This window comes from Manis javanica, chromosome 8 (assembly GCF_040802235.1).
Source record: "Manis javanica isolate MJ-LG chromosome 8, MJ_LKY, whole genome shotgun sequence".
Taxonomy (NCBI): Eukaryota; Metazoa; Chordata; class Mammalia; order Pholidota; family Manidae; genus Manis; species Manis javanica.
The window spans coordinates 21525949-21542594 of record NC_133163.1 but is presented as its reverse complement, the minus strand read 5'-3'; the positions used below and the strand labels follow the sequence as shown (position 1 = coordinate 21542594).

The 16646-nt window shown below is 36.1% G+C and overlaps 1 protein-coding gene across 7 annotated transcripts in view; it reads right to left on the bottom strand.

Annotated features, from left to right (window-relative positions):
- The window catches only part of CEP128 (centrosomal protein 128), a 397887-nt gene that overhangs the window by 330102 nt on the left and 51139 nt on the right, over positions 1–16646 (bottom strand). For all 7 annotated transcript variants that reach the window (XM_073242024.1, XM_073242028.1, XM_073242029.1 and 4 more), the window contains one exon: positions 14451–14523. In XM_073242024.1, the coding sequence (XP_073098125.1) occupies positions 14451–14523 (73 nt within the window). The remainder of the gene's footprint in view (positions 1–14450; positions 14524–16646) is intronic.

The following is a 16646-nucleotide window of genomic DNA, read 5'->3' as shown; positions in this document are numbered from 1 at the left end:
GCTTCTCAAAGAAAATTGTGTTCTATAAACTTTCAAGATATATTTTAGTTACTGAGATAATGCATTATAAACAATTGTGGTCTCAGAATAGTGCATGTGATTAACAGTGGTTACCAATAGAAAATTAAATCGGTGGGAGATGGGGCAATTGTTAATTTTGCTGTCTACATTTGTTCAATATTTAAAAGTTTTCCACAGTGAACGTGCATCACTTTGGTAATTTTATTTTAAACTTAAATCTGGAGGGGAGAAACAGCTGCAGGCTCTGAGAAGTTTAACACTCAAATAATAAAACTGCCTCTTTCCTGACAGCATGCTATCATGAATTCACAAAAAGAACACAATATGTCAAACAGTTATAAAATGTAAATGTTGACTTCAATTGAAATAAATGAGTCACAAAATCTATATTCAGCTTTGTACAAATTAGAAGCAAACATGTGGCCTTCAGAAGACCTTCTAAAAGTCAACATTATTTTTAAGTTTTGCATTAGAGAATTGCTTCTTAACCAGAACTACATGCACCCACATAAGGTTTGAGAGGTCCCCTGTGCAGTTATGAGCCAATGTTACTTTGAAAACAAACTAGAGAAAGCATAAAACAAACTAACAACACGATCTAATGTGAGGAACTGGCAGATGAACAATTCAACCAAGTGCACAATTAAGTGTGTAAAATTTTCTGGGTTTAGACAGTATGAAAGGATGTGTCCTGATGAACTGAGCACACTGGACAGCATGGTAAACTAGGGAGTTGCACACACCAATTAACCAATGAGCTGAGCACCATGAGGTGTGACATCCAGTTGTGCCATCATAACTTTATCTGATGTGGAGTAATTCTTGATGCAGAGCTAAAAATGATACAAATGAACTTGGGCTTTCTTTGAATTCATCTATTAATTTTTAGCTCAGTGGTTATTCTTTAGACCCACATGAACACTGTAGACTGTGTAGATGGTACTTGCTAGTTTTAGTATAGGAAAGAAATAAAAATGAAATGACAACCATTCATTATGGGTTCTGTCACAATATGGTGAAAGGTGAAACATAATAAATATAATGTACAGGATGAAAATTAGTATTTTCAAACTCCAAACTCAACCCGTCCTAACTATCTAACAATGTCAAAAAACAGCATGATAGTACAGCTGGATATGCACACAGCTTATTCAGATCTACAAGGATCTCAGGAGAACACTGAGGATATTCACGTCTGGATCAAAGCTCTTGTTATGAGCATGTTCACAAGTTGTATGCCTATGTAGTAAGTAAAAGCCTCATACAACAACTGAGAAACCTAGTAAAATCTTGTGCATTAGAAATACAGCACTCATAGTTAACAGAATCTGATACATATAAAAAATATCCAGGAAGTTTCACTTCCAAAAATAACAGACCAGATACTTCAGACAAACCCTTCCACTGAAAATCACTTTTTAAAAAAACTAGAAATAATAATTTTAAATTAAAAAATCTGTTTTAAGGCATTGGAAATCTACAAAGTAAAGACATATGAAACAAGATACATTAGAAGAAAGAAACCCAGAGAGGTCAGTCGATCTTTTTTTCCCTGGAATGCCAGCCCATTTCAGAAAAGGCACCTGAGACACTGAGATGCTGAATAGAGTTTTTGATAGATGTGTGGAGGTGAAAGGAGAAAAACTTGTTTGAGAGCCTTTTCAAGTAAAAAATGTCCTGTTAAACTTCCCCATCCCTACCTCCCAGCTTTTGGACTGGAATACAGAAGGGTTACTTACTAGCAGTAAAGGTGGACCAGAAGCAGCTGAAACCTGGCACTGAAGTTAAACTCTGAAATAACAACATATAAGAAAGTAATCCATGATTGCTATAGCGCCTACTCTACAGCAAAACACAAGTATGTCCTCTCATAAATAATTACCAAATTATCTATGCAAATTTTTCTTGCAGAGAATGAAACATTTTCTGTCAAAAAGAACTAGACAATCAAAAATAAACAGCAGGTAAAAACAGTATGATCAAAATCCAAGAAAAATAAGAAATAATAGAAACAGACCTATAGAAGAGCTAGATAATGGAGTCACAAGACATAGATGCACAAATTGAGGGTTTGGCAAAGAATTACAAAGTTAAAAATAATGAAATAAAAGTTCTAGAAGTGAAATATGCAATAGCTGAAAATAAAAATGAGTGGTGGGCTTAAAAGATTTGATGCAGCTAAAAAAAGAATAAGTAACTAAATAAAAGATCAGTAGAAAATATTCAAAATAAAGAATGGAGAAGAATACAAAAGTAAACATGAGAAAAAAGGGATAGAGAGGAAAGTTTTACATTACATGAAATTTGAAGTCCGAAAAGAAGAGACTAAGAATAAGGCAAAAGTAACTTTTAAAGAGCTAATGGCACTATAAACATCAAACAACAAAATAACACAATAAGCTCCTCACAGGAAAACTGTAGAAAACCAAAAATTAAGAGGAGAAACTCAAAAGTGATTAGAGAAAAATATATGTAACCATCAAAAAAAGCACCAATAAGACCAATAGTTGACTTCTCAACAGAAAAAATGGAACTGAGAAAATGATGAAATTATATCTTCAAAGTACAGAATGGGGAGGAAAACAGCCTATCAGGAATTTTATATCCAGTAAAAATGTCTTTCTACAAAGAAAATGAAATAAAGACATTTTGAGATAAACACAGAGAGAATCTGTCACCAAAGGATTCACTCCAAATGAAATTCTAAATGGGATTCTTTCAGGTATACAGATCACTCCAAAGGATATTTTAAAGTATGTTCTTAAGGCAGATGCAGAAACTCAGAGATGCAGGAAAGACTGAAGAATACACAAGGAATGAAGAACAAAAGAGAGTAAATACAAGGGTAAATCTAAATGAGCAATTACTGTATAAAATAATAATGTGTGGCTCAAACACAGAATTAAAATACATGACAATAATAACATAAAAAAGGAAACTGAATTTAATGGAGTTTGGGTGTTCTTAGATCCTTGCATTTTCTGGGAAGAGCTTAAAGTACTAATCTATATTAGATCTGTGGATGAATCAAGGATGTGTGTTTTAATACCTACATTAACTATGTAAAGAATAACAAAATAAGATACAATATTCAAGCTAATAAATATGGAAAATAGAAAAATGAAAAAAAATAAATCCAAAGGACACAAGAAAAAAATGTAAAAAGGAAATATGATATAGGTGGAACCAATGGAAGGCGATACTAAAATATTAGATGTATATAAACCAAATTAACAATAAATGTATTAGGGTAAATCCTCCAAATAAAAGAAAAAGATTGCTATTTTTTATAATGTTAAATGATCCTCCAAAAAGTGGCACAAAAATATAAAATTCATGGAATAAATCTTAGAAATGATATGTAAGATTTAAGATCTCTGGAATAAAAATCTATAAAATATTGGAAGGATTTGCTAAAATCATGAAGTGGAAAACTCAGTATTTTAAAGATTTCAATTCTCTCCAAGTTGACCTATAGACACAATGTAATCCAATCACAATCCTGGCATACTATTAAATAATTTCATCTACTGATTCTAAACTGTAAACAGAAATGCAGAGTAAAGAACACACAAGATAAGCTTGAAGAGCAAAGTGAAAGGACTTACTCTCCCATATCACAACTCACCGTAAAGCAACAAGAACCAAGGCAGTGTGATGTGGGCACTGAGACAGACAAATCAGAGGAGAGAACAAAGCGTCCAGAAGCAGCGCCTACATGTACCGGCATTTGATTTCTGACCACGATGGGACTGTAAAGCAGTGGGGAAAGGCTGGTCCCTTCAGCAAATGAAACTGAATCAGATATCCATATAAAATGTATGATCCCTACTTTATACCATAAACAAATGTCAATTCTAAGTAAAACAATAAATTTCTAGAAGATTATATAAGAGAATATTTTCATGATCTTAAGACAGGGAATGATTTCTTAAACAGGTCAAAAAAACACTGGCCATAGAAGAAAAAAATGGAAAACTGAACCAGAATAAATTTCCACAGGTCCCATTAAAAGAGTTTCAAAAATAAGAAGAACAGCTCTAGAATGGGAGAACACTAACAAAGTGTTCATATACAGACTTCCCACGAATCAATAACAAAACGACAAGAAATCCTATTTTAAAAGTGAGCAAAAGAAGCAAACAGATACTTCAAAAAAGAAAATAGACAATAGCCAACAAATATATGAAAAGGTGCTCATGATTAGTACTCATGAAATTACAAATTAAATCCATGATGAGGTATCATAAGCACCTACAACAATGGCAATTATTGAAAAACTGATAATGCCAAGTGTTGGAAAGGATGATAAGCTGGAAAGGATGAGAAGCAACACAAATTTTCACACTAGCAAGAGTGTATATTAACTTAACCACTTTGGAAATCTATTTGTATCTAGTAAATCTGAAAGTACCCAGTAACACTCCACATTATATTCCAACAGAAATGTATGTATATGTGCCCTAAAATAATGATCAATCACAGTACCCTTATTTATAATAGCCCAAATTTTGAAATAATTCAAATATCCATTATAAAATGTTAAAATATATTGCAGTAAATACATACAATGGAATAGCTACGAGCAATAAAAATGAACTGAAAGTACATGACACAACACCCAGAAATATCGCAATAATAATAATTAGCAAAAGAAGTCAGATGCAAAAGAGCATGTCCTGCATGATTCCACTTACTCGAAAAGTTCAAAACAGACAAAATTCATATATAGCGTTAAAAGTCAAATAGTGGTCATTTTTTAAAAAGAAGAAATAAGGCAAGGTGCCAAGACGGCAGCATGAGTAGAGCAGCAGAAATCTCCTCCCAAAACCACATTTACATATGAAAATATAACAAAGACAACTCTTCCTAAAATAGAGACCAGAGGACACAGGACAACATCCAGACCACATCCACACCTGCGAGAACCCAGCGCCTCGCGAAGGGGGTAGGATACAAGCTCCAGCCCGGCGGGACCCGAGTGCCCCTCCCCCCAGCTCCCAGCGGGAGGAGAGGAGTCAGCAGGGAGGGAGAGAGAGCCCAGGTCTGCTGACCACCCAGCCCCAGCCATCCAGACCAGAGTGCAGACACAGTGCATGCGTGGGGTCCTGGATACTAGCGAAACAGGGCGGCAGGACCGGTGAGCGGGTGCCTGAGACTGGCACCTGAAGACAAAGAAAATCCTGCGTTTTTCTTTTTTTTTTTTTAATTATTTATTTAATTTTTTTTTCTTTTGTTGTTGCTGTTGTTATTTTGGTTTAGAGAGTGCTTTTTGGAAGTCGTAAAGGGGCAGGGCAGGACACTTAGACCAGAGGCAGGGAATCTGGGGATCTCTGGGCACTCTAACCACCTGGGCAGCAGGGAGCACAGAGGACCCTTACAGAGATAAATAGCCTCCTGGTCGCTCCCCCTCCAACAGGGCTCCACCATTTTGGAGCAGCAGCCCGAGCCAGGCAACACCCACAGCAACAGCAGAGATAAACTCCATAGCAGCCAGGCAGGAAACAAAAGCCCTGTATGAGCACAGCTGCCCAGCACAAGCCACTAGAGGTCGCTATTCTCCAAGGAGAGGAAGGCCACAAACCAACAAGAAGGAAAGCTCTTCCAGCTGTCACTCATACTAGCTCTGCAAACTATCTCTATCGCCATGAAAAGGCAAAACTACAAGCAGACAAAGATCACAGAGACAACACCTGAGAAGGAGACAGACCTAACCAGTCTTCCTGAAAAAGAATTCAAAATAAAAATCATGAACATGCTGACGGAGATGCAGAGAAAAATGCAAGAGCAATGGGATGAGATACAGAGAAAAATGCAAGAGCAGTGGGATGAAGTCCAGAGGGAGATCACAGATATCAGGAAGGAGATCACAGAAGTGAAACAAACCCTGGAAGGATTTATAAGCACAATGGATAAGATGCAAGAGGCCATTGAAGGAATAGAAACCAGAGAACAGGAACGTATAGAAGCTGACATAGAGAGAGATAAAAGGATCTCCGGATCTCCAGGAACGAAACAATACTAAGAGAACTATGTGACTAATCCAGAAGGAACAATATCCGTATTATAGGGGTACCAGAAGAAGAAGAGAGAGGAAAAGGGATAGAAAGTCTCTTTGAAGAAAAAATTGCTGAAAACTTCCCCAAACGGGGGGAGTAAATAATCAAACACACCACAGAAATACACAGAACCCCCAACAGAAAGGATAAAGGAGGACAACACCAAGACATATAATAATTAAAATGGCAAGGATCAAGGACAAGGAAAGAGTTTTAAAGGAAGCTAGAGAGAAAAAGTTCACCTATAAAGGAAAACCCATCAGGCTAACATCAGACTTCTCGAAAGAAAACCTACAGGCCAGAAGAGAATGGCATGATATATTTAATGCAATGAAACAGAAGGGCCTTGAACCAAGGATACTGTATCCAGCACGACTATCATTTAAATATGATGGCGGGATTAAACAATTCCCAGACAAGCAAAAGCTGAGGGAATTTGCTTCCCACAAACCACCTCTACAGGGTATCTTACAGGGACTGCTCTAGATGGGAGCACTCCTAGAAAGAGCACAGAAGAAAACACACAACATATGAAGAATGGAGGAGGAGGGATAAGAAGGGAGAGAAGAAAAGAATCTCTAGACAGTGTATATAACAGCTCAATAAGCGAGCTAAGTTAGGTGGTAAGAGACTAAAGAGACTAACCTTGAACCTTTGGTAACCACGAATCTAAAGCCTGCAATGGCAATAAGTACATATCTCTCAATAGTCACCCTAAATGTAAATGGACATAATGCACCAATAAAAAGACACAGAGTAATAGAATGGATAAAAAAGCAAGACCAATCTATATGCTGCTTACAAGAAACTCACCTCAAGCCCAAAGACAGGCACAGACTAAAAGTCAAGGGATGGAGAAACATTTCAGGCAAACAACAGTGAGAAGAAAGCAGGGGTTGCAGTACTAACATCAGACAAAATAGACTTCAAAACAAAGAAAGTAACAAGAGATAAAGAAGGACACTACATAATGATAAAGGGCTCAGTCCAACAAGAGGATATAAACATTCTAAATATATATGCACCCAACACAGGAGTACCAGCATATGTGAAACAAATACTAACAGAACTAAAGAGGGAAATAGACTGCAATGCATTCATTTTAGGAGACTTCAACACACCACTCACCCCAAAGGATAGATTCACCGAGCAGAATATAAGTAAGGACACACAGGCACTGAACAACACACTAGAACAGATGGACCTAATAGACATCTATAGAACTCTACATCCAAAAGCAACAGGATATACATTCTTCTCAAGTGCACATGGAACATTCTCCAGAATAGACCACATCCTAGCTCACAAAAAGAGCCTCAGTAAATTCCAAAATATTGAAATTCTACCAACCAATTTTTCAGACCACAAAGGTATAAAACTAGAAATAAATTCTACAAGAAAACAAAAAGGCTCACAAACACATGGAGGATTAACAACATGCTTCTAAATAATCAATGGATCAATGAACAAATCAAAATAGAGATCAAGGAATATATAGAAACAAATGACAACAACAACACAAAGCCCCAACTTCTGTGGGACGCAGCGAAAGCAGTCTTAAGAGGAAAGTATATAGCGATCCAGGCACACTTGAAGAAGGAAGAACAATCCCAAATGAATACTCTAACATCACAATTACCGAAACTGCAAAAAGAAGAACAAATGAGGCCTAAAGTCAGCAGAAGGAGGGACATAATAAACATCAGAGAAGAAATAAACAAAATTGAAAAGAATAAAACAATAGCAAAAATCAACGAAACCAAGAGCTGGTTCTTTGAGAAAATAAACAAAATAGATAAGCCTCTACCCAAACGTATTAAGAGAAAAAGAGAATCAACACAAATCAGCAGAATCAGAAATGAGAATGGAAAAATCATGACAGACTCCACAGAAATACAAAGAATTATTAAAGACTACTATGAAAACCTATATGCCAACAAGCTGGAAAACCTAGAAGAAATGGACAACTTCCTAGAAAAATACAACCTCCCAAGACTGACCAAGGAAGAAACACAAAAGTTAAACAAACCAATTACGAGCAAAGAAATTGAAACGGTAATCAAAAATCTACCCAAGAACAAAACCCCAGGGCCGGACGGATTTACCTCGGAATTTTATCAGACACACAGAGAAGACACAATACCCATTCTCCTTAAAGTGTTCCAAAAAATAGAAGAGGAGGGAATACAAAATCATTCTATGAAGCCAACATCACCCTAAAACCAAAACCAGGCAAAGATTCCACCAAAAAAGAAAATTACAGACCAATATCCCTGATGAATGTAGATGCAAAAATACTCAATAAAATATTAGCAAACTGAATTTAAAACTATATCAAAGGATCATACACCATGACCAAGTGGGATTCATCCCAGGGATGCAAGGCTGGTACAACATTCGAAAATCCATCAAATTCATCCACCACATCAACAAAAAGAAAGACAAAAACCATATGATCGTCTCTATAGATGCTGAAAAAGCATTTGACAAAATTCAACATCCATACATGATAAAAACTCTCAGCAAAATGGGAATAGACGGCAAATATCTCAACATAATAAAGGCCATATATCATAAGCCCACATTCAACATTATACTTAACAGCGAGAAGCTGAAAGCATTTCCTCTGAGATCGGGAACTAGACAGGGATGCCCACTCTCCCTACTGTTATTTAACATAGTACTAGAGGTCCTAGCCATGGCAATCAGACAAAACAAAGAAATACAAGGAATCCAGATTGGTAAAGAAGAAGTTAAACTGTCACTATTTGCAGATGATATGATATTGTACATAAAAAACCCTAAAGACTCCACTCCAAAACTACTAGAACTGATATTGGAATACAGGAAACTTGCAGGATACAAAATTGAAACAGAAATCTGTAGCTTTCCTATACACTAACAATGAACCAATAGAAAGAGAAATCAGGAAAACAGTTGCATTCACAATTACATCAAAAAGAATAAAATACCTAGGAATAAACCTAACCAAAAAAGTGAAAGACCTATACCCAGAAAACTACAAGTCACTCTTAAGAGAAATTAAAGGGGACACTAACAAATGGAAACTCATCCCATGCTCATGGCTAGGAAGAATTAATATCATCAAAATGGCCATCCTGCCCAAAGCAATATACAGATTTGATGCAATCCCTATCAAATTACCAGCAACATTCTTCAATGAACTAGAGCAAATAATTCAAAAATTCATATGGAAACACCAAAGACCCTGAATAGCCAAAGCAATCCTGAAAAAGAAGAATAAAATAGGGGGGACCTCACTCCCCAACTTCAAGCTCTACTACAAAGCCATAGTAATCAAGACAATTTGGTACTGGCACAAGAACAGAGCCACAGACCAGTGGAACAGATTAGAGACTCCAGAAATTAACCCAAACATATATGGTCAATTAATATTTGATAAAGGAGCCATGGACATACAATGGAGAAATGACAGTCTCTTCAACAGATGGTGCTGGCAAAACTGGACAGCTACATGTAGGAGAATAAAACTGGACCATTGTCTAACCCCATACACAAACGTAAATTGAAAATGGATCAAAAACCTGAATGTCAGTCATGAAACCATAAAACTCTTAGAAAAAAACATAGGCAAAAATCTGTTAGACATAAACATGAGTGACCTCTTCTTGAACGTATCTCTCCGGTCAAGGAAAACAACAGCAAAAATGAACAAGTGTGACTATATTAAGCTGAAAAGCTTCTGTACAGCAAAAGACACCATCAGTAGAACAAAAAGGAACCCTACAGTATGGGAGAATATATTTGTAAATGACAGATCCGATAAAGGTTTGACGTCCAAAATATATAAAGAGCTCACACGCCTCAACAAACAAAAAACAAATAATCCAATTAAAAAATGGGCAGAGGAACTGAACAGACAGTTCTCCAAAAAAGAAATACAGATGGCCAACAGACACATGAAAAGATGCTCCACATCGCTAATTATCAGAGAAATGCAAATTAAAACTACAATGAGATATCACCTCACACCAGTAAGGATGGCTGCCATCCAAAAGACAAACAACAACAAATGTTGGCAAGGCTGTGGGGAAAGGGGAACCCTCCTACACTGCTGGTGGGAATGTAAATTAGTTCAACCATGTGGAAAGCAGTATGGAGGTTCATCAAAATGCTCAAAACAGACCTACCATTTGACCCAGGAATTCCACTCCTAGGAATTTACTCTAAAAATGCAGCAATCAAGTTTGAGAAAGACAGATGCACCCCTATGTTTATTGCAGCACTATTTACAATAGCCAAGAATTGGAAGCAACCTAAATGTCCATCGGTAGATGAATGGATAAAGAAGATGTGGTACATATACACAATGGAATACTACTCAGCCATAAGAAGAGGGAAAATCCTACCATTTGCAGCAACATGGATGTACCTGGAGGGTATTATGCTCTGTGAAATAAGCCAAGCAGAGAAAGAGAAATACCAAATGATTTCACTCATCTGTGGAGTATAAGAACAAAGGAAAAACTGAAGGAACAAAACAGCAGCGGAATTACAGAACCCAAAAATGGACTAACAGGTACCAAAGGGAAAGGGACTGGGGAGGATGGGTGGGTAGGGAGGGATAAGGGAGGGGAAGAAGAAAGGGGGTGTTAAGATTAGCATGCACGTGGGGGGAGGGTGAAAGAGGAGGGCTGTACAACACAGAGAAGACAGTAGTGATTCTACAACATTTTGCTATGCTGATGGACAGTGACTGTAAAGTGGTTTATAGGGGGGACCTGGTATAGGGGAGAGCCTAGTAAACATAATATTCTTCATGTAAGTGTGGATTAAAGATTTAAAAAAAAAGAAAAAAGAAAGAAAGAAAGAATAGGGGGATTACTCCTTGGTAAATCAATGATTAATGCACGCTTTAAATATCCTTAATTTTGATCACCTAAAGGGTGTCAGATGATCGGCTATGGAGGTACACTTTTCTGATAATATTCCTTTCTCTTAAAAAGAAAAAAAAAAAAAAAGCAGTTCCTGTGTGGTGACCTCCAATGAGTTCTACACAATGGTATAAAGGGCATGTCAAAGTGTGGGCAAAGGGTCTGTATGTGTTTATACAGAAGATCAAAGCCTAATTTGGCTACCCAGAAAGTGAACTAAGAGACGATATGAAGAAGAACTTCCAACATCAGCACTCTCTGGAAAACTCATACCAGAAGATGATCATCCAAAAACCTCCACAAAGATCCAGGCGATGCTGCAGTTGTAGCTGCATCCATCCCACCGTTTCCTGGACTTGCCATTGGAATGAAGAAGGAGATATCTAAGCTGGCCTGTGCATACAGTAAAACAACAAATTTGACTGGATCTATACCGTTGGAACTCAACCAAGAATTAGGAGAAGTGCAAGTTGTAGCGCTCCAAAATCTTACGACTACAGACTATCTACACTTAAAAGAACATATGGGATGTGAACAGTTTCCAGGAATGAGTTATTTTAATTTGTCTGATTTCTCTCAGACTGTTCAAGTACAGTTGGACAATATCCATCATATCGTAGACAAATTTTCACAAATGCCTAGGGTGCCTAACTGGTTTTCTTGGCTTCACTGGAGATGGCTGGTAATTATAGATCTGCTTTGATTATGTAACTGTATTCCTATTATGTTAATGTGTGTGCGCAATTTAGTTAGTAGTTTAAAACCTATACATGCTTAAGTTACTCTACAAGAAGATATGTCAAAGAAATATTCAATCCTCCCATGTTTTCTTCCGTCTGCTACCTCTATAGCTTTTCTTCTTCCTTCCTAATTACAACCCTTAAATAGAATTCGTGCCTCATATCGAATTTACCGAGTATCATAATTCCTCCAAGTGGTAAAGATACCTCAAGACAAATGCTGGGCATAGAAGCCACAGGGCATAAATATGCAAAGAAGTAAAAAGCTAACCTTTTCAAACAATATGGCTTCTCTCTCACTTACCAACTTTACATCTCCCTGTATGGCCCCGGAAGATGACTGGTTAGCCAGAGACGGGTAAGATTTCTCAAGGGAGGAACAACCTAAGATAGGCACAGTCGCAGGAGTGCCATCAGGTGAGAAATTGGGGATCAACAGTGGTGAAGCTTAGAACCTCAACCCCCCTGTTTTGAGAGAAATCTTCTGCATCCGTGGATGTTTTAATGCCCTTGTCTAGCTTGGATTAACACATAGTCTACAGGCACACACCTGATCATCTACAATTGCTCTCTTACAACACTAAACTATGTTTTCTACCTTTATCTTGCATCTACCTACCATTTCAGCATTTTATTAAAAATAAAAATAATAATAATAATAATAATAATAATAATAATAATAAAGGGAGAAATGTGGGATCCACATATAAATCAAGCATAAAAATCAAACGAATATTCATATTTGACCTGATTGTTTATAGTTCATAATGCGTGATCAAAACTAAAAGTTTCTGTGATGAATGCCCTTGTACTGTTCACCATGTAAGAACTTATTCACTATGTAAGAATTCATTCACCATGTAAGAACTTGTTCGTTATGCTTCAGAAGATTGGAGACTGATGAGAATTAGGCTTGAGATGGATTAATGATTGTGCATTGAGCATTGATTCCCCTATACAGAATTTTATTGTTGTTAACAACCATTTGATCAATAAATATGAGAGATGCCCTCTCAAAAAAAAAAGAAGGAGAAATAGTGTTTGGGAGGGAGAATGAGGCAGCTTCCTGTACACTGGTAATGTTCTATTTCCAAATGCGGGTGGTGGTTACATGGGTATGATCACCTTGTAATAATGCATCAAGGTATATACACCAGTATAGGTACTTTCCTATGTATTATACCTCCAAGGGTTTTTTTTTTTTTAATTAAAAATAAGACAAAAAAAACCAAAGACAAAGACAAATCTTCAGCAGATTCCCTTGTCAAGTGGCAGGTTCCACTTCAGAATTTATGAGAAGAGCCAGAAGATCATTTACTAAGTTATAGAGGACTTGGAGCTACAATCTTAAAAGTGTACATTCAGATCCTATTTAGATGGTATGTAAGTCAGACTACAGCACAGATTGCTTGCCGTGTGAACCACTACAATTAGGAAAGGCACCAATCTGTTAATCTCAGAAATGACTTTTTTTTTTAAATACATGATATTGTAGATAGTTTAGACTGGCACAATTTAAATTGAAGGAGCCCTTGGTATGCCTGGAAAAACCTTGGACTTTATGTAAAAATGAAGTAACTCATATATCTTGATCACACATTGGATGCCATAACTGCAAAGATTCTGTCTATTTCAACATAAGATAGGCCTTACATCTTCACCTCTCTGGGATGCTTCACAAAGAAACGAGCACCAAAAACACAAAGAGGAAGGTGTTTTCACGTTGCAGGTGCTTACTCAGATTTTTGAAACAGGCAAACTTCACTGCAAGAAGAGCAGTAACTAAGCTGAACTCTTTAAAAATAGAGCATATCCATCTCTTAGCATAAGCCACCAATAAATTCAAATTCCAAAATAGACTCAACATATCGAAGTTACAAACTATAAATAAAAACTGAAAAAATTTATTCTGCTTTTATTAGGAAACTTTCAGTTTGAATAAAACATGTTAAGGAAAATACTCTGCTACCATTCCTTGTCTTGAATAAACAAAAGAAATTATAGGAAGTAAATGAATACACAGTGCTCCTGAAGCTCCTGTAGTTGATAAATTTGCAACAGTTTGGTGACAATTTCTATTGAAATACTTTTCTCCTGAAGGAAAAGGAAAAAAAAAAACCTGATGACATAAAGAAATGGGTACTGTATGTGCTTCATTTTTACCATAATTCCACCAAGAATATGATTTGATAAAAAGAAATCACTGAATAAAATTCAACGATCTAAATTTGGGATAATAAAACTTGAGAATTAAGGGTATTTTCAGTCAGCACATGTCAAACAAAAACAGACAGCAGAAAGGTCTTTGTAGCAATTGTGATTATATAGTTATGTGACAGGACCTGAAAATACTTACTCGGGAATGCTACAGTCACTACCAAAAAATTCTGTACTTCTCAAATATTATTTAACAAAAATTAGAGAATCACTGAGTCAATAAAATTTAAAATATCTTTCAAATACTCACAATGAAACTCTAAAATATAAAACAAATAATAATTCTATCTATATTACCAGTACAAATATTTCAAGCTTAAATACCTAAAAAATATTCATGAACATTCTACAAAAGGTACAAGAACGTATTTTTAGGCAAAATGGCATGTAATCCACCAAAAAGTTAAAATCTACTAAACTTCAGTGTGATCGTGACCAGTCCAGTCACTCTTTCTACCAGCTGAGTATGAAATGAAATTTTTATAACGTGTTCTCACCACTTCTTGTTTTTGGGCTTCATTAAGTTTTTCAGTCAATTCTTCCAAAGCCCTTTTTGTTTCAGCGTCCGATCTAAGCAAACAAACAAAAAAAGTTTGAATTGGTTACTTGAGAAAATATATATAATTAGTGAAATTTACAACACAAAAATGTTATTACATAATACTCTACTGCAATGGTTCTTAAATGTTGGAAAGCTTGAAACACCTGTAGGGCTTGCTAAAAACAGACTTCGTAGATTTGCCGTGGAACACAAGAATGAACATTTCTACACATTCCCAGGTGATGTCAATGCTGCTGGTCTGGGGATTACATTTTAAGGACCACTGCTATACTGGAACATCACTCTCGACAAACAAAAGACTGCAACATTCCCATTTCAAATTAAAAATCAAGAAAGGGAAGGAAGACAAAAATTTTGATCTCATATCCTTCCTAGCAATTTGTGATCAAATTACATCAGAATATACTATACAAACTCTGTCCTCACTAACTTACCTATTACCTTTTTCCCATCAAATTAATAATACATAATAAATAATCAAATAATACAGAAAGACTCAAAAAGAAAAAAGCCCTTTCTCTCTCACACTTCCTTACCTCTGGTTCCACTCCCATTGGCCACCAATGTTCAACCATTTCCATTCTTAATTCTTTTGATAGTTACCCACATCATTTTCGACTCCAGATACTTTCAACTGACTCTCTGTTTTGAAATACTTAGGTCACTCATATTCCTCCCCAATTTCTGGTAAATTTATTATTGTGTTTAATTATTTTATTGGTGACCTTTGTAACTTACATAATATATTTATACCTCTTATGAGTTATTCCATCATAAAGAATTAATGCTCTCTGCTTATATTTTATCACACTCACATTTTAGTCAGCTTTATACTTAGATCATTCACTTTCCTATGCTTTTGCTTTATCTAGAGCAGTTTCATTAGTTTTTGGCCTTAACATGGGCCTTATTTATCACATCATTGATGTTTTTCTCCCACTTCTTACTGAATCATCTATTAAGAATCTACTCCATTCTTGTCAACTACATTCTTCCTAAGTTAGTGTAGGTACTTGCTGGTGCTATATAGCTATCATTCTGGGTATTACTTTCACTGAACTTCTGGACTAGTTTTACTATTTCTTATAACCTATTTCTTCTTTCTTGGTTACCATCCGATTTTTTTATATGTCCCTATGTAATTTCCTCAGAAAAAGTTACCTTAAAGGTATATTTTCTAAGTGTTTAAATCTCTGAAAATGTCTTTATTTGTACCTCTTTCTCAGCTTTTACAGTTCCATGCACTGCTGGATTTTCCCCAGCTGTTCCTTCTCAAGACAGACTTCTGAATATGAGAACTCCTTGGCACCCAGCCCTGTCCTTGATGCTCTCCTGTAGTTTCTCTCTAGGTATCATCCGTTTCCAGGGTTCCAAATATCACTTTCTATACGCTAACCACTCTTAAATTTATATTTCTAACAGTTTTCCTTTGAGCTCCAGAGTAAACATCTAGCTGCATATTTTACATTTCCATGTGGATGTTTCACAGGCATCTCAAACCTAACAAATCCAAGGCCAAACTATTGATTTCTATATCTCATTTACCCCCAACATTATTCTATATTTCAGGAGTTGATATTACCATCTACTCAGTTACTCAAGTCAGAAATGTGGGAGTCATCCTTAGTTGATTCTCCATCATTCCCCATATCCAACCTATTGTTAAATCCTCTCTCTTCAATCTTCAAAAATATCTTGAAGCACATCCCCATCAACCTCTTCCTCGCCATAATTCTGGTCAAGCCATCCTCTCTCATATGCTAATACAATAGTCTCCTAATTTACCCTCCCTCAAATAAATTTTCCACATAGCATAAAGTAGGTGAATTCTCAATTAAACTTCTTTTAACCCTTTCTAAAAGCTTGCTTTCCAGTATACATTTATTGTTCAGTGTACCTTGTATAATAAATGTAAAGAAAAATGAAAAATTACTAATTAAATAAAAATATCAAACTTTCTGAATCACACAGAAATTTAAATGTAGCAACTTTCTACCCAGTAGTTTATGAATATGAATTAACAATTTGTAGTACAAGTAAAGTATAATTGGTTCCTAAAATCTTCCTCATCCATAAAGTTTCACCACCAAGTTTCACAAGAAACCTGACCCTTATATTGGATTAAATAAAG